The sequence below is a fragment of the Phyllostomus discolor genome, chromosome 3 (genome assembly GCF_004126475.2).
Source record: "Phyllostomus discolor isolate MPI-MPIP mPhyDis1 chromosome 3, mPhyDis1.pri.v3, whole genome shotgun sequence".
Taxonomy (NCBI): Eukaryota; Metazoa; Chordata; class Mammalia; order Chiroptera; family Phyllostomidae; genus Phyllostomus; species Phyllostomus discolor.
In genome coordinates this window covers 62,080,017-62,106,094 of record NC_040905.2, presented here as the reverse complement: position 1 = coordinate 62,106,094, position 26,078 = coordinate 62,080,017, and the positions used below count along the sequence as shown (strand labels likewise).

At 36.5% G+C, this 26,078-nt stretch overlaps 2 protein-coding genes across 7 annotated transcripts in view; one reads left to right on the top strand and one right to left on the bottom strand.

Moving 5' to 3' along the window:
* The window catches only part of SPATA9 (spermatogenesis associated 9), a 51,938-nt gene that overhangs the window by 16,339 nt on the left and 9,521 nt on the right, over positions 1-26,078 (top strand). The window contains exons 1-3 of one of the 3 annotated variants that reach the window (XM_028532553.2): positions 4,820-5,075; positions 5,249-5,337; positions 18,133-18,360. In XM_028532553.2, the coding sequence (XP_028388354.1) occupies positions 5,015-5,075; positions 5,249-5,337; positions 18,133-18,360 (378 nt within the window). In that variant the 5' untranslated portion in view covers positions 4,820-5,014. Of the gene's footprint in view, positions 1-4,819; positions 5,076-5,248; positions 5,338-9,359; positions 9,517-18,132; positions 18,361-26,078 lie in introns of those variants that run through there. The other 2 variants (XM_036020561.1, XM_036020562.1) reach the window with 2 other exon arrangements.
* The window catches only part of RFESD (Rieske Fe-S domain containing), a 44,086-nt gene continuing 21,998 nt past the window's right edge, over positions 3,991-26,078 (bottom strand). For all 4 annotated transcript variants that reach the window (XM_036020564.1, XM_036020565.1, XM_036020566.1 and 1 more), the window contains exon 4: positions 3,991-4,341. In XM_036020564.1, coding sequence (XP_035876457.1) covers positions 4,075-4,341 — 267 coding nt within the window. In that variant the 3' untranslated portion in view covers positions 3,991-4,074. The remainder of the gene's footprint in view (positions 4,342-26,078) is intronic.

Here is a 26,078-nt window from a genome sequence, read left to right as displayed (position 1 = left end):
AATAATAAACTAAATTTTTTTTCTTATTAAATTTATTGTGGTGACATTGGTTAATAAGACCATATGGGTTTCAAGCACACATGTCTGGGATACATGATCTGTATATTACTTTGTGTGCTCACTACCCTAAGTGAAATCATCTTCCCTCAATTAATTTTTAAAGGAAAAAAAAAAGAAGAATATTAGGAGATTATATATAATTTAGGGCCTGGAAAAACTTTTTTAAACAGAAAAACCAGAAGCTTTAAAAAGAGAAGATAGTTTTATTTGACTATAATATTTAAAAATAAACAAAAAATTGCCTTTCTATTTTTATATACATTTATTTTTTTCAGATAATTCACAAAGTATTGGTTCTTTACTACAGTTCAAGAAATACTGAATTGTTTGTCTCCTGTATTTCTAGGAAACTGAAAGGTAAATCTAAAAGTTAAGATCAAGTTGAAACATTTTTGGCTAGGATAAATCTTATAGGTGATATGCTCGTATTGCATTATATTAGGAGACACATAATATTTGTTTGCCCCATAATTAGTGATGCTGTATTGACTAGGGGATTAGCATGGTGATGGCCTGATCCTTCCATTGTAAAGCCCAAATCACCACATTGGAGGCCAGTAGAAGCCCCCTCAAGCTGGCTCTCAGTCCTCTTAATAGGACCCCATTAATCTTCAAAAAGCTTTTGTCCTTTCTGGCCTGAGATCTCCCCAGCTCACTTCTGCCTGACTAATATAAGCTATTTCTTCAAGGAATCCTGGTTCATTGCAGTGGGAAATAATATTAAAATCCAGAATCTAGGTATTACTGGTGCACTTTGCTACTGAATTGGCAATGATTCTAGCCATTTAAGTCTTTATGGCTAGGAAAAAATATATTTTAAAAAATCATTCATTCATGATGATATTTTCAACAATGTTTTACTTTGTTTCTTTGATTTACTAATTAGGCCCTTTTTTCTCTTTTACTGAAGTTCTTAATTCCTAACTTTTTGTTTGTTGTTTGTTTGTTTTTGAAGACATATAACCATTTTATTAGTAACAATTGTCAAGGAAAGATATTTATTTGTGTGGATCTTAATCTGAACTCACACAAAATTCTCCAAGTGTGTTTTTTTTTCCACTCAGTCCTGGTAGCTTTTCAATTTTTTTTTATCATTTGTTTTATTGTTGTTCAAATACAGTTGTCCCCATTTTCCCCCACCACTTCCCCCTGCTCCATCCACCCCCCCTCCCACCCTCAACCTTACCCCCCTTTGTCTTTGTCCATGGGTCCTTCATACATGTTCCTTGATGACCCTTCCCTTCTTTCCCCTGTTATCTCCCTCCTCCTTCAGTAGTTCCTAACATTGTTTATTCCAAAAGTGTGTTCATTCTGTACTATGAGGAAAATAACTTCAAATAAAACCAATATTAATACTACCAAGAAAATAACTGATTGAAATTCAAAAATATCTTTTTAGTGTTTTTTTTTGTCTTTAGAATCCTCTGAACTATGTTTTAAAGTCACTTGAAATAAATAATTTTTAGTTGTTATAACCAATTTGATGTACTGCTATATTCAATTTCTTTTCAGTTTTAGGGACCCTATTCTAAAAATAAATATTTTGAAATTTTTTACATGTACATTCTTTTAATGTTTACTGTAGTACATATTTTAATTTACTCACACATTTATCAATACTAATCCCATTAACCTGCTACACTTTTATTTTCTATTCTCAGATATATAGAATAATATATTGTCTACAATTAGTATAGTCAGTATTATTTGCCAGAAAAAGGCAGAAGGGGAAATCAAAGACAAATCTTTTCATTGTGTCTCTTTTCTAGTTTTTATTGAGCTCACCTTGATTTAATTAATTCAGTTAATTAGGACATGTCATATGAGCCAGGATTCACTATGATGGGTAAAATAGATTAAAATACAGTGCTTCGTATGTGGGGAGGAAAAGTTTTCTTCCCCTAATGTTTGATAAACTTTATGTGTGCAGCAGATATGTGTATGTTATATAATGTCTTATGAGTTCTGCATTTGTAGATCAGTTGATTCACTCCAAGATGAATTTGTTAATGATAAAATATTTCATTCTGACTGAGACATAATTAACAAATTTGATGCTATTTTATTCAGGAAATGTTTATTGTAATATTGTAAAGTTGTAAAAGCATGAAAAGCATGGCCGAGTATTGGGAATGTAGCCTTGAGTGGAGCAGAGTTCCTGGACCCATGGAGGTTATACTGTGATGGGTAAAACAGTCAACAACACTTCTGACCTTCCCAACTTCCTGCCATTCAACCAAATGTGGGCAATTCCCAACTCGGGGAACAATTCTGATGTTGCTAACTCTGGTCCCCTGCCCAGCCTGTCACTTCACTATTACTATTGGAAGATTTCCAGGCCTACTATATATTAATTGTACAAAGTGAAATTACAGATGTAGTTATTAAAGAATTTTCAAGAATAAACAAAATGGTTATAAATATGACTGTTTGAAACATCTTTGAAAAAGCTGTATTTATAAGATGTAGCAGGGATTTATTTTTGGTTTAAAAAGGTGATTATTTACCTTACAAAAGAATTTTATCTAGGATTAACGGTTGAAGAATAGTTCCCTAGTTCATTTCAAATGGTTTCAACTTACAAACATCCTACTTCCATATAAACTGCTTCAAATTCTTATTAGAATTTATTTATAAGTATAAGCACTCTATTTTAAGTTTAAAAATGAACAATAAATAATTAAAGAAGGTGATTAATTGACATTTTATCTAACTTTATGTGAAATAACTAAAGATGCATCAGGATATAAATATAAATAAATAAAAACCAAGTATTATCATAAATGGTCACAAATATACATGTGGCAGGGTGCAGGGTGGGGCTTTCTAAATTTTGTAACCACCACTATGTCCAGTCTTTTTTCATCAGGGTCATTAAGAACAAAAGACAAAAGGACTTTGTTAACACACCACAGAATCAGGTTGTGCTTAAATTGTGGGAAATATTAGGATGAGAAATGTTCTTGTAGATTTATCATTTACAAAGGGGTGAGAGCTGATGAATAGAAAAACAGTGAAACCATCTGGGGTCTAGGACACTAGGGGTGAGCACAAGGATAAAAAGAATTAGGGGAGAGGGGAATGGAGAACAGGGAAGAAGCTGAGAGAGAGAAGGCACTTACTACCAGGTGTTGCTTTGAGGTAGACTCTGATAGCCAGTATTGATAGGACAAATAAAAGGTTTCTTTCTTTCTTTCTTTCTTTCTTTCTTTCTTTCTTTCTTTCTTTTTCTTTCTTTTTCTTTCTCTTTTCTTTCTTTTCTTTCTTTCTTTTCTTTTTCTTTTTTTTCTTTTCTTCTTTTCTTTTCCTTTTTCTTTCTTTCTTTCTTTCCTTTCTTTCTTTCTTCTTTCTTTCTTTCTTTCTTCCTCTTTCCTTTCTTCTTCTTTCTTCTTCTTCTTCTTTCTTTCTCTTTCTTCTTTCTTTCTTCTTCTTTTTCTTCTTTTTTCTTTCTTTCTTTTTCTTCTCTTTCTTTCTTTCTTCCTTTCTCTTCATCTTTCTTCTTTTCTTTCTTTCTTTTTTTTCTTTTCCTTTTTCCTTTTCTTCTTCTCCTTCTTTATTTCTTTCTTCCTTTTCTTCTTCCTCTTTTCTTTCTTTCTTTTATCGTTCTTTTTTCTTTCTTTCTTTCCTCCTTTCTTTCTTCTTTCTTTCTTCTTCTTTCCTTCTTTCATTCAAATTTTCTCTTTTTATTTGATTTTTTTGTTTAACAATGTACAGTTGTCTCCACTTTTCTGCCATCCGTTCCCCTGCACCACCCTCACTCCTTTCTGCCTTTGGCTTTGTCCTTAGTCCTCGTTACATGTTCCTTGATGACCCTTCCCCCTTTTCCCCAATGTCCCTTCCCCATCCCCTCTGGTTATTGTCAGTTTTGTTCTTTATTCAGTGTCTCTGCTGATATTTTGCTTGCTTGTTTGTTTTGTTGATTAGGTTCCACTTATAGGTGAGATCATATGGTATTTGTCTTTCACCTCCTGGCTTATTTCCTTTAGCATTTTCATAGACTCCCCGTTTTTGTGTTCACCATTGCTTAATTAGGTATTCTTTCAGGCAGTGACTGTGCTTTCCAAATGTTAAGTGTCCTGATGGAGGAAGGCAGGTTAAAGTCAGGACAGGTGGTTGGGCTGTGGTGGGGAGTGTTCTTAGGACTAAGGACAATGTGAAAGCTGGAAATCTGTCTACCTCCACATGGCAGAGGAGTCTTCTGATATGTTTCTCTTTTCCAAATGGTTCCCACCAATAGGTGGTCCAGCAGCCACTTGATGCTTGCTGAAGAAAGCCATTTAGCTACAATTAAATATAAAGATTTCAAGTTACAATGGGATTTGAGTTAACCACCTCAAATCCACACTAAATTATAACTGACATGTAGTTCTTCCCAGGTTTATTAAGGGGAAAATAATGGTCATCTGAAGTGGGAGAGTACTAGGAGGGGAAAGGCTGAAGAGATTTTAAATGAGACAACCAATACATCATAATTTTGCCAGGGCTGGACGTAGTGACCCTCATTGGGTAAGGAGAAACAATCTGTTCAGAAGTCTTTCTGAATTCCTGCTGGTGTTTCTTTTCCACTTGGCATCGTATGTGAAGCATTTCTTTTAAAGCATATGCCAACTCATTTCAGAGGGAGCTTTGTTCTCAGATGATCTAGTAATTGAGGTATCATTGCAGAAATTGGAACAAAATTTAATTTATATTGTAGAACTCCTTAGTGTGGTTCATTTTTCAATCCCCTGTCTCCTCCCCTTGTGCCTCCAAACACACTCTCTTCTCACTGCCAGAGTAATTTCAGAAGATTCTGTAACAAGTTCTCAGAGGCCATTGTGCAGTAACAAGAATTCCAGCAGTGAGCTGTGGGTTCTGCCCTTCTCTGCTTCCCTGAGTGCAGGGCTGCCCTCATTGCTCACCGATGGTAGAGGACAAGCTTGCCAAGCACTAGGAGCCCAAGCAAGAACTCACCATGCCAATCAAACCTGTTGGGTGGATATGTGGGCAGGTGTTGAAGAACTTTTCTGGACCAAGTATACACAATTTGTTGTAAAGGGGATGTGGGTGTGGGAAGCTGGGAATAAAGTCCCGTGGGGTTTGCTTGCTTTTCCAGTCCCCTAGGCAATGGGTACAGTGTTCCATGTTCTTTAGAGTTATGGTTAGGGGATGTTTTTAAAGCTCTTTTTCCCTCTTCTTTTTGTCTTAGTCGAGGGAATCCAGAAAACAATCATGGACCTTATTGATGAGTTTAAAGATGAGTTCCCTACCATCCTAAGATTATCACAGTCTAATCAGGTAATGTGATTTCATAACTGAAACAGAATTATAAAAAGTACATTGTATTTTTAGTATCATACCAATTATTTAATGCTTGATTTTTGAAATCAGTGTTGAAGATTAGGAAAACAATTTTACTTCAAAAAAACAAATTTCAGTTCTTTCTCATTGGGAGAGATGGGAGACAAAGAATGTCTGTAGTTAGATTAATTAAGTTTAAAGACAGACCCCATATTGTTAGACTGAAAAGCTAGAACCCCCCTCATAGCCCAATTGCGATGTAGTTTACTTCAGACTTGCTTAATGAAAAATCAGAAAATACCTAGATATACTTTAATTAAAATAGCTGGTAGTAAAGTAAGTGGAAAAAGTAACACATAAATTATAACAATGGAAAGATAAGTATTGTTCAAATGTGTGTTTTATGTGGAAAGAAAATAATGATATAAATTAACAAAGTATATATGTATAGGTTTTAAACATCTGTTTCCCCAAAAAAAAGCATTTGAAATATAAAATACTGGGATTAGAAGAGAGGTGTAGGGAGACATTTTGAAGATATATATGGTCAGAAAAGAGTAATACCATGTTTAGGGGTACACGTGACCTACTTTACTCAAAAGTACACACCTCCTTAAAGGAAGAGTGTTGTTTTAAACATTCTGCCCACAGTTGGAATGGAATACATTGTAAAGTTAATGGTTCAGTAACATCTGCTACCCAGAAATCAGCTTTTGCAATGTCAGACATGAGGAACACAGTCAACACCTGCGAGTAAACAACAACAGAAACAACATTTCTGATAACAGTAATGACAAAGTCTACATATTTCATTCCTACATATTTCATTCCAGAGACCGAGGTATTAGAGCTACCTTTAAACCATTCACCCAGACACCCAGGCATCAGATGTTAACTAAATGCTTTACTATTGCATGGGCCTGGGGAGAGGGAATATGGAGATACACATGATAGGATTCTTTCGGTCACTGAGCTTAATTAATGGAGACCAAGTTATAAACAATAATTGCATTAGAATATGGTAAGAAGTATATCCAGTGTAGAGGAATGAGTCACTCCACCTAGGACAGTCAGAGAGGGCTTCATGAAAGAAGGATTCTTAAATTGAGTTTCAAAGGACAAATAGGAGTTTCAAGGTGAAGAAAGGGAGAAGGTATAGGGGTAGGAGGAGAGAAGAATATTCCAAAGGAAGCAGTGTCAGGCCAAAAGCTATGAAACAGCATGTTCCCAGGTCTCAGGTGTAGACTTTGGGGTGGGGACACTGAAGCAGCGTCACCCGGATGCACAGCAGTAAGATGGCATCCAGATGGTGGTGGTCTCAGTGGGGTGGAGCACATCTTAAAATCTCCAGAGGGCAGGTTGGCTTTTGAAATACCATATCTTAGACTTACTGCCTCCTTGCTTCCCCTCTTTGCATTCCCCTAGTCTTGATATAAAGTCTTCTGAAACAGAAGAGAGTTATTTGGGAAGGGGGGACTGTGCTCTAAAGTATAAAGGAAAGAGACAGGCAGGTGACCACGCCTCGTCCGGGACATCTCATGGGCACTGCTGGTACAGTAGTGGCAGTAATTATTGCAAGAGCCTCAGTGAACCCTGGGAAGCCAGAGACAGACCTGGAAAGCCCCATTTCCCTTCCAGGTGTGATGCTCCCATTGCCAATAAGAGAAATAGGGATTTTATTTAATCAAAAAAGTTGCAGGTCTCTTCACAGCTCCCTTCCTCTCTTCCTGCCCTCTGTCTAGCCTCATTATCACTAGAGACATAGCACACTTTCTGGTGAGAGAGGCTGGAATTCTGGTTCTCAGAGAAAGAACCCTGACTTCCTATTTCCAAACCATTGAGATCATTTACTTATAAGAATCTTATCCCACTCAGAGAAGAATGTAAATATAGTTAAAGGTTCTTCATTGATCATTTTCAAAACATGTACCATTGTTGTTCCTCTGCCATTTACTGTGAAAAATGTGTTGCTGAGATAGGCAGGGAACCTAAGTAGTTAGGGGATAAGGTAACACATTGAAGTTATTTGCTCTTCAAAAATGAATTATCCAGAAAACAATGCTAATACTTCACCGTGAACTTGATTATTTTTAAAAGGACAGATTGTGAGTGCTGCATGTTGTTATTTCCATGATGCTGCATAGTTTCCAAACACACTGAAAGGAATGGTTTTAAGAATGCTTAGAGGGCTTTATTAACTGGATTGCATTTCAAAACTCTAGATTGTGTGATTAGTATTTGAATATTTTTAAAATTATCATTTTAGGTATTTATTTATTTAAGAAAAGGCCATCTTGCAAAAAAAAAAAGATTTGATGGGACTGATAGTGGAGTTTTTTATAGAGGGATCATCTAGGCTAATAGTTACCACTACATAGTTCTTCATGACTAGAGATTTTGAAGGAATTTTTTTCTGGGGCTGGGTAAAGTTAATTTTAGAATCTTGGCTTGAGGTTTTGGGTTCTGAGGTCCTGTACGCTCCATTGCCTCTCTCACAATCATTCCAGACCTCCATACCCTCAGCATCCACTTCCTTTAGTAATAAGTGAGTTTTTAAGATTTACACTTACAAATTGCAGATGATTTCCATATGAGGATGTAAGGACTTAAAATAGTAAACCTTTAAATTTGAACACATGAAAAATGCATACTACAATTGGAGAATTAAAAATTTTTAATTCAGATGATCTTTACTTAAATGAGAGAAATCTTTTGTGGTAAATAAGGTTTATTAATATTTGTGGCTTATAATTATGAAAGATAATTATATGTTTTATTTTATAATTATTTTGCACTAAACTATATGCTAAAAATTGGGAATTATAGACAGAACATACTAGAATCCATGCAAAATTTGGAATTTTCACCTGTACATTTTCTGAATTCTCTTTGCTTTAAAAAAAAGTGGGACAAAAACTACTGGGGATGTATCGATAACATCTGGAAATTAGTTATATTGGTATTAAAGTCTCTAAATATAAGGAGAGTAGGACTGTAACCAGAATGTTTTATAATTCAATCATATTTATGTCTTTGGTGAGTTGTTTCTTGGGTGGACGATTACTGTTGTGAAAGTCATAAAGTGTACTGTGCACTGAAAACTTTCTCGGTGGTTGCTAGTTTAATATTTTGTATATTGGTCTAATATTTTTCATTTAACTTGTTATACATTTTCTGGTACTCCGTGCTTTTTAACTTGCATTTATAGAGCACCTGCTGTGTGTCCAACACTGTGCTAGCACTGGTAAAAGATGGGCAAGCCCAAATGGATATAGAACACTATCATAGAACTTAAATCCTAGTCAAGCAGAAAAACAATAAACAAGGAAAAAATATATATGTTAATGGTAGGTCTTGAGGGGCAGAAAAAATACAGTAGAGAAAGGATATGAAGTAGGGGTAGGGATAGGGAGAACAATTGATGGTTAAGACCTTCGGGGATCTTAGTGAGAAATTGATTCTTGAATTAAGACTTGAAGCAAATGAGGAAAAGAAACTTGGTACCCTTGAGGTATTAAATGGCACAGCTAGTGCAAAGTCCCTGAAGGTGAGAGCATACCTAACATGTTCAACAAGTAATGAGGAGGGAAGGGGAGATGAAAAGAAGAGGAGGCCAGACAGGTAAAGAAGAGACCACCTTCATAGGGCCTTGTAGACCGCTATATGCACTTTGGTGTTTACACTGAGTGCACCAGAAGCCACTGAAGCAGTTGAGCAGAAAAGCAAGATGTGATCTAACATTAGTTTTCACTGTAGCTTTCTGGCTGGTGTGTTGAAGAAAAGAATGAAAACAGGCAAGGGCAGAAGCAGGAAGACTACTGAGGAAGCTAATTTATTAGTCTGGAGAAGAGACGATGGTGGTATATAAATAAAATGAACTGGGTATTGATACCAGGACAGTGAGAAGTGCTCACATTCTGGGCTATTCAGAGAAAAAAATTGAATAGGCTTTGCTGACAGGCTGGCTTTATAGATGTAGGGTAGTAAGCTGATGTAATAGAAATTGGAGTTCAGCATTAAAACTGCTGATGAAAGAGAAATGGGAATGACTCTAGAAAAAATAAAAAGGGAAAGCAGGATATATGTTGAAAGAATGGAGCTCAAACAAAAAACTCTGGAGAGGGATTCTTGAACCAATCTGATTAACTGATGCTAGTTCCTTTTGGTAAATGGTCTGTAAGTACCTTTTTGTGTCTCTGGGGTGTTGGTGGTGGTTGGGGGTGGTTGGGGGCTGACATTTAGTGATGTGATCAGATGAAGATGATGACAAAAAGAATCATCTAAACTTGTGTACTTTACAAACAATTCAAGGATGCTTAATTAAGCTAAGAGTAAAAAAATAATAAATATACATAGGGAAAAGAAATGAAGACTTCTCAATTTGGAGTCAACATTTTTATTTACACATACAGTTTGGTTAGAAAATATATAGCATAAATAACACAGAAAAGCAAAAAGCTGATAGTTCAAAAAAAAAGGAGAAAACATTTTATTTAAAATTTTTTTCTATTGGAGCTAATTTTAAAAGTAACTAACTGGACTCATCAACTTACACTGGTGACTGGATTTTTTGTTTGTTTGTTTGTTTGTTTTTTTAAGAAGAATGTCTCATTCTGTACCTAAAAGAATGTATCCTATTTTTTGGACTATAAGACGCAGTGTTTTGGGGTTTGTTTTTACATTTTTTTGCTTCAAAACTCCCCCCCCCCCCAATTTTCCTCTTCTAAAACCTAGGTGTGTCTTATGGTCCTAAAAATACAGTGAGTAGCCTGTCCTCTGCTGTCACTTTCACATTCCCAGAGACAGGAAGAACCTCTGAACATGCACCCTGTTATGCTATTTGGTTTCTAACACTATTCTTAAAAGCAGTAACAGTCTTCTTGGGAACAAATTGATTCCATGTTTAGTGGCAGGGAAAGTGAAGGTAGTTAGAAACATTTTGTTACTGGAAGTAATTCTTTCAGAGGTATCCAAGAAAGTATCAAAAAGAAAAGAAAGCTTTTAAAAACTCTGGAGGGAATCACAGTCATTAAATTGTAACATATGAGCATTAAAGGAAACAAAGAAGATATTACTGTATTTTGCCTTGTAAAATGGACTTTTTCCCCAAATTTTTGAGAGAAAAATAAGGATGCACATTATACATGGGTAGTACTAATTCTGTATCTATATAAGTGCTTTTAATTCTTTTATTTATGCTTATGCACTAAAAGTGTAACTCTAGAAAGTAGTAACAATATATGTATGGAAAATAATACCCTGGAATATGATCACTGGTTTTATATATAAAAAAATTGAATCAGAAAATTAAAACAAAAGATTTTTTTCCTGAAATTTGGACCAAAAACATGGTTGTGCATTATATACATCAAATGCAGGTAATTAAGAACAGGTAAGCCCTGTTTGGTGCAGCTCAGAGGACTGGGTGCTGGCCTGTGAACCAGAGGGTTAACTGGTTCAATTCCCAGTCTAGGGCACATGCCTGGGTTGCAGGCCAAGTCCTGAGTGGCGGGTGCATGAGAGGCAACCACACGTTGATGTTTCTCTCCCTCCCTTTAATAAAAATAAAAAAGGATAGGCAAGTCTGTTGGAAAAAGGCACAAATTCATGATGATACCAAAAGGAGAAAGCCAATAAAAAAATGCACTAAAGCATCAATGTAATATACACTTCAATTTTTAAAAAATATTGTGTGTAATAAATGCTATATTTTGCTCAACAAAAATTATGTGAGCTTTACAGGAAAGTTCTGATTAACAGATTATCAATTACAAATAAACTTATTTTTGTACAGAGATTAAAATTTAGAAAGATAATTTTGTAAAAGAGAAGAAAGTTGAATGGATCAATCTAGTATAGTGTTTGGGTGAATTAATCAAGACTGATTAATAGAAATACACATTGACCAGTAAATATAGACCAACATGTAAAGATCACCAAGATTTTGTAAAGAAACTTATAATATAAGAAAAACTGCAGAACGTTAATGTTTTCCAACTGCAAGTCTGAAGGGTTCCCACAACACTGAATGACCATGGAGAGGGGTTTGAGTAGGGGTGGAACTGGTGCATATCCCAGTCCATTTGCCTTCACACAATGGCCCTCACCTTATGGTTATAAATTGTAATGAGAGGAAGCACAGTAAATTGTAATAAGAAGCAACACCAAACTTAGTCTAGCTGCTCCACCTTGAGGAGGAGTTGGGAGGAAGAGTCAGAGCAGTGTTGGGGAGGGGAAATTCCTTCCTTTGCTGCTCTTGAGTTCTTATGATGGGACTAATAATAAAATTGGCATGAAACCAGATTAACAGGAGAAAAACCAATTTAATGCATGCATACAGATCATAAATGATACTCAGAGAAATTATTGATGTAGGTAGCTTTTTACACCTTTTAGACAAACAATAGATTTGTGAAGAATTAACAGGATAAAGGAACTTAGACTTGGGTGCTTATTAGGAATCTAACTGAAGTTCAAGCTTGAGTAGTTAATTAGTACAAAGAAAAAATGACAAAGTTTGTTTATGCACATTCCTTAGCCCTGATTCCCTAACTGTGGTGATAAAGATGTCTCTCATTAGACGCTAGGTGCAAGGATAGACCTTTCACATTAGAGATTTATCTCCTGCTTTTAGGCAAACACACAGAGAGAGAGGTCAGAGTTCTTGCATTAGCTATTTCTTAAGTAACTTCAATTCACAATAAACAGTATGCCATTGTGGGGTATTTTGGGGTAGCCTGCCCTGGGCCCTGAGTGCAGCAAAGCATAAGGTCACAAGAGAAATTGAATCTGAATGTGCAGGAGCTTTGGATACTGCAGACAATGTGGTTTCTCTCCCCCAGTGTGGGTATGCTTGCAGCCAGAGTAGATGATAATATCAAGTGATTGTACCTTGTGCTATTTTGCTACCATATAACTACTTGTAATGATTGCTGTGTTCTGAAATGGCTTGGGAAACTGACATGAAAAAAAAAGCTGGGGCAGCAATACTTATATCAGACAAAATAGACTTCAAAACAAAGGCCATAACAAGAGACAAAGAAGGTCACTGTATAATATGGAAGGGAATAGTCCAACAAGAGTATATAATCCTTGTAAACATATGAGGTCTACCCAAAAAAATTCCAGCTATTGTTAATAGAATGCAAAGAGTTTGTGCGACATCAATTTAACCTGGAAGCCAGGGAGAGTGTACTGGAATGCACATGCATGAACAATGACAACTTCACTGTACTAGTCAGTGGGGGTGGTAGACACCATCAAGTGAGCATGTGTACTATGTGGCTGTCACATTCAAAATGACTGAGTGAGTAGAGCAACACATCTGCATCAAATTTTGCATTATACTTAAACATTCCTCCTTGGAAACTATTCCAGTGATTCAGAAGGCTGCAGCTATGGGCAACTGGTGATTGACAGCTCCATCATGACAACCCACCCACTCATGTATCATGTCTTGTGCAGAGGTTTTTGTTGAAACATCAAATCACCTGTGTGACTCAGGCCTCCTACAGCCCAGCTTTGGCACCCTGCAACTTTGGGCTTTTCCCAAAACTAAAGTCTTCTTTGAAAGGGAAGAGATTTCAGGCCACTGATGAGATTCAGGAAAATATAAGGGCCCAGCTGATGGAGATAGGGAGAACTGTATGAGGTACCAAGGTGCCTATAATGAAGGGGACTGAGGCATCATTGTCCTATATCCGATGTTTCTTGTATCTTGTATCTTCTTCAGTAAATGTCTTTATTTTTCATATTATATGGCTGGGTACTTTCTGGACAGACTTCATATATGCACCCTACATAGGAGATCTAAATATATAAGGAAAATCTTGGAGGTCTCTAAGAAGGAGATTGACAGTAATACAATCATCATAGGGAATTTTAACACTCTATTGTCAACAACGGATAGAACATCCAAACAAAAAAATCAATAAGGATATTGAGGTATTGAACAATACCCTAGATCCACTGGACTTAATTGATATTTACAGAACATTTCACTCAAAAGAAGCAAAATATACATTCTTTCAAATACATACAGATTTTCAAAGATAGACCACATGGTAGGGCAGAAAGCAAGCCTCAACAAACTCAAGAAAATTGAGATCATAACAAGTGTCTTCTTGGATCACAATGTCTTGAAACTAGAAACCAACCTCAAGGAAAACTCAAAAACATACAAATACATGGACACTGAATAACATGCTATTAAATAGTGAGTGGGATAACAATGAGATCAAGGAAGAAATCAAACAGTATTGGAAACAAATGAAAATGAACATAAAACAACCTAAAACCTATTGGACAGCAAAGGCAGTCCTGAGAGGGAAGTTTATAGTGATACAAGGCTACCTAAAGAAGATAGAAAAATCTCAAACAACCTAACCCTACATCTAAAAGAACTAGAGGAACAACAAACAAACCCAGAGCAAGTAGAAGGAAGGAAATAAGATCAGAGCAGAAATAAATGACATAGAGACTAAAATGACATGGAGAAATTGATCAAATGATCAATGAATCCAGGAGCTGGTTCTTTGAAAAGATAAAATTGATAAACCTTTAACCACACTCATCAAGAAAAAACAAGACCAAAATAAAATCAGAAATGATAGAAAAATAACACTGATATCACAGAAATACAAAGGATTGTAAGAAATTACTATGAACATCATAAGAAATTGGACAGCCTAGGCAAAACGGATAAATTTTTAGAAACATACAATCTTCCAAAACTGAATCAAGACAAAGTAGAAAGCCTAAATAGACTGATAACAACTAGTGAAATTGAAACAGTAATAAAAAAAAAAAAACTCCCAGCACACAAAAGCCCTTGATCAGATGGCTTCACAGGCAAATTTCACCAAATATTCAAAGAAGAACTAACTCCTCTCCTTCTCAAACTATTCCAAAAAATTCAAGCAGGAAGAAAGACTCCAAAACTCTTTTTTTTAAGAGGCCAGTATTATCCTAATTCCAAACCCAGGTAAAGACACAACAAAGAAAGAAAATTACAGGCCAATATCTCTAATGATCATAGATGCTAAAATTCTCAACAAAATATTGGCAATCCAGAACAAGCTATGTATTAAGAAGATCATACACCATGATCAAGTGGGATTTATCTCAGGGATGCAAGGATGGTACAATATTTGCAAATCAGTAAACATAATATAACATACCAACAAAATGAAGGACAAAAACCACACGATCATATCCATAAATGCTAAAAAAGCACTTGATAAAATCCAGTACCAATTTATGATAAAAACAGAAAAGTGGGCTACTGCCAACCTCATACTCAATGGGCCAAAGACAAAAAGCTTTTCCCTTAAGATCAGGAACAAGAGAAGGGTATCTGCTTTTACAACTCTTATTCAACATAGTACTGGAAGTTCTAGCCATAGCAATTAGACAAGAAGAAGAAATAAAAGGCAACCAAATTGGAAAGGAGGAAGCAAAACTGTCATTATTTGCAGATGACATGATGGTGTACATAGAAAACCTTATAGGATTCACCAAAAAACTACTGAACCTAATACGTGAATTTGCCAAAGTAGTGCAATACAAAGTCAATATTCAGAAATCATTGCTAGTTTTGTACACCAACAATGAACTATCAGAAAGAGAAACTAGGAAAACAAATCCCACTTGCTATATAGCAACAAGACAAATAAAGTGCCTAGAAATAAATTTAACTAAGGATATAAAACACCTGTACTTGGGAAACTATAGAACACTGAAGAAAGAAATTGAGGAAGGTAAATGGAAGCATATAAATGGAAGTATGAACTGTATTCATGGAGTAAAATAATTAACTTCATTAAAATGCCCAGACTACCCAAAATAATCTATAGATCTAACATAACTCCAACTAAAATACCAATGACATATTTCACTGATCGAGGACAAATATGCCAAAAATTTATATGGAACCAAAAACGACCCTGAATAGCTTCAGCAATCTTGAGAGAGAAGAAAAAAGTTGGAGAGATCATAGTAACTGATATAAAAGTATACTACAAGGTCACTATAATCAAAACAGTGTGGTACTGGCATAAGAACAAACACATAGATCAATGGAACAGAATAGAGAGCCCAGAAATAAACTCATGTGTCTATGATCAATAAATATTTGACAAAGGGGGCAGGAGCATAAAAAGCCTCTTCAATAAATGGTGTTGGGAGAACTGAACTGGTACATGCAAAAAAATGAAACTACACCACCAACTTATATCATACACCAGAATAAACTCAAAAAGGATAAAAGACTTAAATACCATAAAATTTCCAGCAGAAAACTAAGGCAGTAAAATTTTAGAAATCCAGTCCTGGCTTCTGAGGCTCAATGGATTGAGTGCTGGCTTGCAAACCAAAGGGTCCCAGGTTTGATTCCCAGTCAGGGCACATGCCTGGGTTGTGGGCTAGGTCTCAGTTGAGGGGAGGGGGTGTGAGAGGCAACCACACACTGATATTTCTCTCCCTCCCTTCCTCACTCCCTTTCCCCTCTGTCTAAAAATAAAGTTTTAAAAAAAATTTTCAGATATCCTATGTAGCAGCATTTTTGCTGACATATCTCCTGTGGTAAGGTAAGTAAAGAAAAAATAAACAAATGGGACTACCTCAAATTAAAAAGCTTCTGCACAGCTAAAGAAACAATCATCAAAATGAAAAGGGAACTGACTATATGGGGAAATATATTTGCCAATGAGACAACAGAAAAGGGTTTAATCTCCAAAATATATAAAGAACTCATATGACTCAACACCAGGAAGACAAACAATCTAATTAAAAATGGGCAAGAGACATGAACAGACATTTCTCCAAGGAGGAGACACAAGAAGACACATAGACATAGGAAAAGATGCTCAACATCACTAGTCATCAGAGAGATGCAAATTAAAACCACAAAGAGATATCATCTCACCCCTGTCAGAATGGCTTTCCTCAATAAATCAAAAACCAACAAGTGCTGGTGAGGATGTCGAGAAAAGGGAACACTTTTGCACTGTTGGTAGGAATGTATATTGGTGCAGCCACTCTAGAAAGCACTATGGAATTTCCTCAAAAAACTAAAAATGGAATGGCCTTTTGACCCAGTGATCCCACTGCTGGGAATATACCCTTAGTATCCTGAAACACCAATTCAAAAGAACTTCTGCAGCCCTATGTTCATAGCAGTGTTCTTTACAATAGCCAAGGGCTAGAAACAGCCTAAGTGCCCATTAGTAAATGAATGGATCAAAAAACTCTGGTACATTTATGCAATGGAATACTACACAGCAGAAGGAAAGAAGGAACTCCTACTTTTCACAACAGCATAGATGGAACTGGAGAGTATTATGCTAAGTGAAATAAGCTAGTAGGTGAAAGACAAATACCATATGATCTCACTTATAAGAGGTATCTGATGAACAAAATAAATTAACAAGTAAAATAGAACCGTAGGCATGGAAACATGGAACAGACTGACTGTGGCCAGTGGAGACGGGGTAGGGGGATAATGTTGGAAGGAAGGGGAAGGGACTAATCAAGAACATGTATGAATGACCCACGGACATGGACAGCAGTATGGGGATTGACTGTGGGTGTTGGAGGTGGACTGGATGGAGGAGGACCAAGGCAGAAAAACTGGGGCAACTGTTATAGAATAAAATAAAAATAAAAATAAATAGAATGGCTTGGAAGTGTAGCAGTTGTAGCAGCATGCAGTTCGGGTTGCATTCTGTCAGTATAAACTAGCAGGGTGAAGAGCACAGTGAGCTAATGGGACTTTTTCAGTAAAGTTAACAGGTTAAACCACACAACAGGGACACCAGATGCTGCAGAAATATGTCCTCACTGACAGGCTAGAGCAGTTTTGTTTATCTCCAGCGGCAAATGCTGACCAGTAAGAGAAGACTGAACTTTGAGGGCAAAGGCAACAATAATAGAATTGTTACTTCAGGATAAAATTTGAGGCATTTTAAATATATAGCATAATAGCTCTTAGACAAATATATAATGTTCATTGTGGAACCAAAAATGCAGTTAAAAGATGTTTGTTTTATGCTTATATATTTTGACTCAACGAATAGAGATTCTAAGTTGCTTATACTAAAATGCCAAAAAAAAAAAAGCCCATAACATTATTTAAATGAATAATGGAAACTATACTTGCTTGTTGCCTGGAATGCAGTCTGACCACATTGTAAGTAATTTCCCTGTAGAAAGAACTACATTTTATGTGTTTCAGTAATGTCACAAGTTTTTTCTATCAGAATGCTCACAGAAGTTACAAAGTTTTTAGAAGTAAAAGTTTCCTAAGTTTGTTGATTAGTATATAGGGTATTTGTTTTATGCATTATGTATGTGTGCTGTATCATTTTATCATTTAAAATTTTGAAAGTAACCTGGGAAAATATTTGTAAGCTTTGAATAAGAATTATTGGTTGCATAATTTAAACAGTGAATAATATTTGAATAAGAATTGTGTATTTTTGAAAAAAGCTCCTAAAAATCAATGCAAAAAATAAATAAACCTAGAGAGAAAAATGAAAAATTTATGTTTACAATAGTAACTTAAATTCTGGATAGTTATCCTATGGAAAAATTCACATATTCATATAAAGATTTCAAATACATGGTGGGGTCAATGAGTTTTGTAGAGGGTGGGATATAATTATTAAACATTGAGTATATGCATGGGACCACACCCAGAGATGATTAAGTGGTATGTCATCTCTGCTTAAAGTAAATGTTAGTAATTCTCTGGATAATCACACATCAGTCACTTTTCAAAGGCTTATTTTCCAGAGAAGAGAACCCATGCAGAAAACATCAAAAATCAGAATGGCCATTGCTTTAGCGAAGATCAACCGGGGAACATTAATTCAAGGATTACACAGCATATCCAGATCCTCCAAATCAGTGGCCGAACTCCTGCAGCCTCAGCTTGTCTGTAGACTTGTTGAGTTAAGGGACATAGCTCATCATCTGCTGAGGGAAGTTAATGCACCAAAGCAACCCCTATATAATGTGCAGGTAAGTCAATATTGCATATGCACAAAGTACAAAGCCTTTTAATAGAAACTTTTGAAGTTGTAAGATTTAAAAAATAAAAAATGTAACACATTTGGTTATTTTACATATAAAACAAGAATAGTTGGAGAAGAGAAATGAATGGTTAGCCCTTTTTAAAAGATAGTGTATATACTCTGGTTTAAATAAATCTAAAAGAGGAAGTAATGTGGACTTTCTTTTTTACCTTGTTATTTAATTGAGCTCTATGAAACTGTCAATTTCAAATAGTTCATCCTAAATATAAGCATATGGATTACCTCTTATGTCAAACCTAAAATCCTACAACAAACCTTAAAAATAAATGTTTTGTTTCATTTTCCCCATAACCTGAGTTTCCAAAACAACCCTTAATTGACATAACATATTGAATATATTTAACTATAAACTCATTTTGTTAGACCTCTCAACATCCAGGTATATTTCAAATTATATGTGTTCTACATTGCTTCAATGAGCCTTTGTTAAAGGATGACAATTCTTAAAACTCTTTCAAACTAAGTTTTTTTTTCTAAATTTTATGTCACAGAACTCTGGACTTTTCAATCTGGACATTTTTCAGAGCATTCTGAATGTTACAAAAGATTTGGGGTCTTGCAAATCTGGCATCTGATCCCCAGAGTGAATAAATTTAACTCCTTTGTTGGAGGGAGAGAAAACCTGGCTCAAACTGAGTTACGCCAAAGAGGAGATGTACTAGTTCAAGTAGCTGAACAGTCCAGACTCGTTAAGTTTTCAGGCATTGCTGGAACAGATACTCAAATGATGCCTTCAGGATCCTTTCTCTTTCTGTCGCCTGGCATTGCTTTCTCAGGGTTGACTCCATTCTCAGACTGACCTGTCTCTCATGGTCAGAAGATGATTTGCAGCTCTTTCAGAGCTTCATCCTTTCAGGTGGAGTTATAGCAGAAGAGAGTGAGAGTCTTCGACCCAACCTTCCTGGCCAAGCCCGAGGTTCTCTCGTAGAGAATGGCTTACCGCTGAACCAGGGAAAGGGGAATCGCTGATTGGCCTAGGACTCAGTTACCTGCTGCACTCCCAGAATGGAGGTGGAGCTCCATCCACACCACTTGACCTGAGAGAGGGGAAAGGATGAATCCACAAACAAAAACCTGAGTTGTTTCTAGATGAGAAAATGGATGATGGATGGGATGGCAAAAATTAACAAAATATTCATTATGCAGAAATCTCTCTAATCAAAGATTTTGACACTTCCAGAAAGCATCGGATATTTCAACTATGGACTGCCTAGGACGGCATTTTTAAATGACTCTCTTATAATATCTGATGTTTTAGAAAGTAAAAAATGGTTTGTGTTTGTTATCCATTGGATTGTCGAAGTACTAATAAACCTTATCCCTGCATCTTTAGATCATCAAAAAGAAACATAGCTGAACCACATTATTTTAAATTCCCACTGAAATATCTTTCTGAATCTAATGTTGTGCCTCAACATTTCTTTCCTTACATCATGAGACCCATAGTTTTTACAGAGGATTGTATATGAAGTGTCCCTTGGAGACTATTTCTGTATTTACTAGAAAATCATGTTTAAAGACATTTTTCATTGTATTGTTCAGAGTCTTTTTTTTTTTTGCTCCTCTTTGCTAAATCAGAACTGTAAAGGGTCTGAGATTTTTACATTATATACAAGCTAACAAGATAGCCTGCCACGGTTACACAAATACACACACACACACTGACAGACCACACAAGACCCTTGTGGCAGAGACGCAGGTTGTTTATTGTTCACAGCAAAAGCAGTGACCAGAACATTGTCTTGTGTCAGTTTTCCTCACCTCAGTTCCCACAGGGCAATGGGATTAGAGCCAGATGTTACCTGTGCATGCACATAGTAAGCTGTATCACAGGAGAAGAACCCTGAAATGAGGAGATTTGGCTTTTTATAGGGTTGCTGGTGTGTCTGCACAACTGCAGACACACCAGCAACCCTATAAACTGCACAACTGCACACACCCCCTGGTGTCACAGGGGGTGGTGGTGAAGGGAAGAGAGAGAGAAAGAGAGAAGTAAATGTCTCTGGAGGGAAAGGAGGAGAGGGCTTTATCTTTAGTGCCCTGTGACATGTCTTAGGTTTATACTTATCCAGAGATTTCCTCTTCCTTCCAAGGCTGGTTGCTATTCAACAATATCCTTTGCTCAGAAGACCCAATCTGTACAGGAATGAGAAAAATCCATGCAGAATTGTTTTCCAGTATTCATGAAAATTCAGTAACAGAAAAATAATCTCTATTTTTACTTGAATCTGTGTTCCTTTTTATCCAATAATGAGAACAAAAAACACAGTCTATTTGCCTTTTTGCTTTGATTAACAGTACGTTTCACAGGTAAATTAGAGCTTAGTTGTGATAACTTATTCCAGGAACCTGAGATGAGAGAAACAGGCTGAAGGATTAAATGACTTGTGGAAGGTCCACATGCTAACTGTGACTCTTCTGACATTATTCAAGATTAACACCTATGAAATTTCTTCTCCTTTGCTCTTGTTCTAATTGTCTTAGGACATAGGTTTAACTTTTAAACTCTATTTTAAAATATTTCAAAAATATATAGAAGGTAGTTTATCATAAATCCCACCAAAACTTACCTGGTGATAATATTTTGCCATATTGCCTTCACATATCTCCTTTATAAAAAGAACTATAATTAACCCTGCCCTAATCCTGTCCCCTGTTTTTCTCCACCAAAGTTAATCATTACCCTGAAGTTGATATGAACATTTCCATGCATATGTTTATATTTTCACTATATTTGTACACAGATATTTTTCTTGATATATTTAAAATTTATATATAAGGTACATAATACTTGTCCTTCTGAAATTTTCTTTTTTATATTTCTCTATATAAGCATCTTTCAACATTTATCTATATAAATATGTATTTCAACATGTTTATATGTGTAGCTAGGATTTATTATTTTGCTTGTGGTATTTCATCATAAGAAAAAAATCCACGGTTTATCTATTACTGGACAGATGGACAGTTTAACTTCAAATTTTTTGCATTACAAAAAGTGCTTCAGTGAACCCTCTCATACATGACTCCTTATCCATGTGTCTGAGACACTCTCCAAGTGTATATCCAGAAGAGGGATTGCTGGGTCATTAGGAATGCATACCTTCAATTTTATTATCTGTTGTCAAAATGCTTTTCAGAATGGTACACTTGGGGATCACTGTGATTCTCAAATCTGAGCATAATTTCTTCATTTCTGGAAAGTTCTTAACCATTATTTTTTCAGATATTACCTCTTTTGCATTTTTTTCTAGTCTCTTCTTCTGCAATGCTTACTAAACATATACTTGGGACCCTCTCATTTTAGTCTTTGTTTATCTTCTTCACATTTTCCCCTTTCTTTATCTCTTTTTGATACATTTTAAATAATTTCCTCTGAACTTTCTTCAGTTAACCAATTCTCTCCAGCTGTATTTAATATACTCTCTTACTTATTGAATGTATTTTAAATTTCAAACACTATCCTTACCATTCTTGGAAGTTTTATTTGGTGTTCTCCAATTTGTAATTTTTTTCAAAGTGTCTTTTGGAAAATCTTTAGATATTTTAAACATACTATTTATGATCTTTTTAAAGGTTTTTCTCTTAGATATTCGGGAGATGAGAATCTTCTTGACTATTGTGATCAGGATATTTGGGACATGAGAATCTCCTGACTATATTGTGTCTCACTCAGCAGATCATTTCTTTTGGTGTTTTGATTTAGTTTTGTTTAACTGAAAGTTTTTCTTCAGAGATTTTTTTTTAACAAAATAGAAACCCTTCTCACCTAGACCCTTCCCTCTAGAGGATTTTGCTGGTGCTCCCAGGGTGTCAGCCCTGGTGGAGACCTGCTCCCTTACCCTCTGGACTGGGTGCAGCTATCCTGATCCCACTTTTACCCAGATGGCCTGAAAGCCTGCTCTGCACCTCGTGTGCATCTAAGTCTCATCTCCAGTCTCTGTATTAAAACTCAAGCCCCCAGCCATTATCAGGTTCCCATAAGATCCCCAGAGTTCCTGGGACATAAACTTAGACACTCACTGCTCCAGCTTTTAGTTCCCAATTTGTTCCTGGCATGGAGATTTCCCACCCTCCTTTTCTTCCTTTCAACTCAGTTTTATATCAGATTTTTGGTGTATGACTTTATATATAATTTGTAGGTTTTTCTGTGTGTGTGTGGGGGGGTCCTTCTTAGCTCTGCCATGTTGCTGGAAGTAGATGTCCTTCAGTTTTACTTCTTAGTATCTTTTATAAATTTTAATGTAAGATTGTTGAATTTATTTTTTGAAGTCAGTAAAGTATGTATAATTCTACCTTGTCATTCATTCAACAAATATTTATTGAAAACCTGACATGTAAAAATCAATATTTATTGAAAACCTGACATGTAAAATCACTAGGGATTTGGAGATATCTTGCCCTTGGCCTATGACCTGTGGGGATGGTAGGCAGTAAGCAGTGCCAGTAGAGTGTAGCAAGTGCATCATCAAAGTGTGCAAAATGCACTATGAAAGCATTAACAAGGGGCATGTAATTCCAAAGGCAGTCAGTATAGGCTTTCCAGAAGGTGATACTTGACCTGAGACTTGAAGTAGGAGAAATAAGCTTGTAAAGAAGGAGGAGAATTATTCTAGGAAGAGAACAGTGTATATTAAGGTGCTGAAGAAAGAGAGAGCATGACTTACTTAGGAAATGTAAGGACTTTTGTATGGCTGGAGTGAGACAAGTGGGAACAGTTCCAAGTCAGAGGTTCCAGGGTCCTTGAGGGTAGGAGTGAAGAAGGAGTTTTACTTGGGTAATATGCATAAGCTAGAATGTGAAGAGACAAAATTGTCACTGAGAGGTAACTAAGTCCTAGCAGGGAAGAGAACATCATATCTCAAATCTGAAAGTCTCAGTGATGACTAAAATACAAGTGTAAATAATGGAGACAGTAGCCTGGAGAGTCAAAGGAACAACTGATGTTTGAGGTGTGGTGGAGGTCTGTGGGTTGGTCTGTGAATGGAGTGTATCACGGTGCCAGAGTGTGTGGAGAGGTAAGAGACATAGCACAGAGGAACTATAACAGCCCTGGTACACTGCTTGGCTGCCTGCCCAAAGTGAGAGAGTTCAGCTTACCTGGATGGGAGTCCAGTATGAATTCCTTCAAGAATCGTCAGGCTGCCTGTGTCAAGGTGGAACTTTGTGGTATGCAGAAATAGAAGGAGTAAAATCTGGAATTATCAATGCTTTGCAAACTGATATGCTTTATGTATTCACAGAGGGCATCACTTTATGTAGGAAAGCAAGTGGCCTTTTTAACCTATCTGCAGTATGTTCAAAGAACCTCTTCATGTGCTCTGTCTCATCACTGATAAGAGGGTGATATACCAAGCATGCCTTAAATGGTTCTGCCAAAACTCTGTTGGATATTATGTAGCTGGGAACACCACTCAGGGTCTTACCTCCCTCAAGAACATGGAATAAAGGAGCATTTTCATTAGGAGACTGATTGTAACTTGGATAGTGTTTCGGCTCTTTGCTGTGGTCTGAGATGAAGCCTATGGTAATGGCTCCTTGAGATAGAGAATGGATACTATCACAGGACCTCCCTTTACAATCTTCCCAGAACTTTTGTTTATTTATATTTAATCATATTTAATCATATTTAGCTCTAGAGTATGTCCTGCATATCTTCAAAGATATATCCGAAGATATTTTGCCAAATACGTATTACCCAAAGACCCAACTGATATAGGTGACTTCAGAGTTTCTGGTGGTTTGTTCTGTGACATGAACACAGAGAGCTAGGATTAGGAGGTTCCAGCTGGACATCTTGTTGAAAGAGACTTCCTTTGTACCTGGCACTATGGGTGCTGAGTCAGGTTGCTCCTCAAACCCTTGCAAGTTCTGCAGGGTGGAGATTGTAGTGATATATCTGCTAATTCTATAAGGGGCCCCAGGAATGGAAAACTGAGGCGAGAATATCCTGATAGTTTGCAACGTCCCCAGCACCAGTGCTTACAAAATGGCTCATCTGCTTAGCCCTGTAAGCTGCCTGGCGGAGTGAAGCCTGCAGCTGCTCTGAGCTGCAATGACCTAGATAATCAGCTTGAATGCTGACTTCAGCCAAGACGCGTCAGCTCCCAGACACAGTTGTTGACTTTGGCAGGTCAATGCAGGGCCACAGGACAGGGAGCACTTCCTGTGATAGAATCTTCCTCATAGTGGCACTAGAGACAATTGTTCCACTTTGTACAGGCAAAGTGAAGAAAAGGCTCAGTCTCGAAAATGCCTGTGCCATAGGTGGACCCCAGTGACTTGTGATCCCTTTTCCAGGATGAAAGTCTGAGACTTTTCTAAGTAAGAGTTACTCCCTGCCACTACCCCTCCAAGGTAGACTCCAGTTGGGGTTTAAACTGTAACCCTCATAAATATCAGGAACTTCTGTAGGTCCTTGGATGAGTCTGCCATGAGGCTATCTTGGGTGGTGTAATTTCAGAGCTGGGAAAAAAAGGACAATTCTAGAAAGCAGAACTACTGGATCTTAAAGAATTAATTCTCCAGTTTGGCCAAGAGGTTGGGACATTGAGCTCTTTCAGAACCACCTGATTAAGAGCTTATTTAAGATCAGTGTTCCACAGGACATTAATACTGGGATAAACAAAGTCAAACAGCTTCTTTTACTGTGTGCAGACTCAAGAAGTCTTCCCTGTGCTCTTGAGTACTGTGGGTGGGTTGCTAAGCAAAGACATGGTCTTCGTAGCTTTCCTGAGCTTATAGGAGACACTTTCTTCTGGACCTATTAACAGGAGTCAGTACTTCTTGCAGCACTTATTTGTGAATCACTGAGTTACTCTCCCCCTATTACTCCCCTGGTGTCCCTTACCAAGGTGGTTTTGGACAACATAAACTAAGTGGGGCCTGGTCATTCTGTAATCTGCAGATCATCTGTAAGTGGACCTTTTTTTTTAAACTGCTTATAGCTTGCTTCTTTTGTGATTTATCTCATTATTAGTGAAAAGAAATGAGCACAGTTCTTTTATGAAATGAGGCAATCAAAATTATGTGAGAGAAATTTAGTTAAAAATTAAAATATTCCTGGTTGGTATAGCTCAGTGGATTGAGCGTGGGCTTGCGAACCAAAGTGTCGCAGGTTCAATTCCCAGCCAGGGTACATTCCTGGTTTGCAGGCCATAACCCCCAGCAACCGCAAACTGATGTCTCTCTCTCTCTATCTCCCTCCCTTCCCTCTCCAAAAATAAATAAATAAAATCTTTTAAAAAAATTAAAATATTTTTTACTGTTATATCCATATACCTTATATATTAATGTCACCAAATTTAAAAAAATAACTATGGGCATGACATTGATATGAAGTACTTTTAATTTAAATATGCAAAAACATAAAGTTAATATAACAAAAAGGTTAAGATAAAATTTTTGAAATAGGCCAATCTAAATAAAGCCTCCCATTTACTGAATTTCTTCTGTTTATTTATCTGTTTTTACCATACACTATCCCTGCTCACAGCAAGCCAAAGATGAAACAGAGTAGCTTATAATATGAAAAACACGTATTGCAAATGAGTCATAAAATAGAAAAATGGCCACTAGCCAGTAGCCCCATGAATTTGGGAGGAAATGCATTCTCTACGAGGGTGATTTGTCACAGGAATGGCA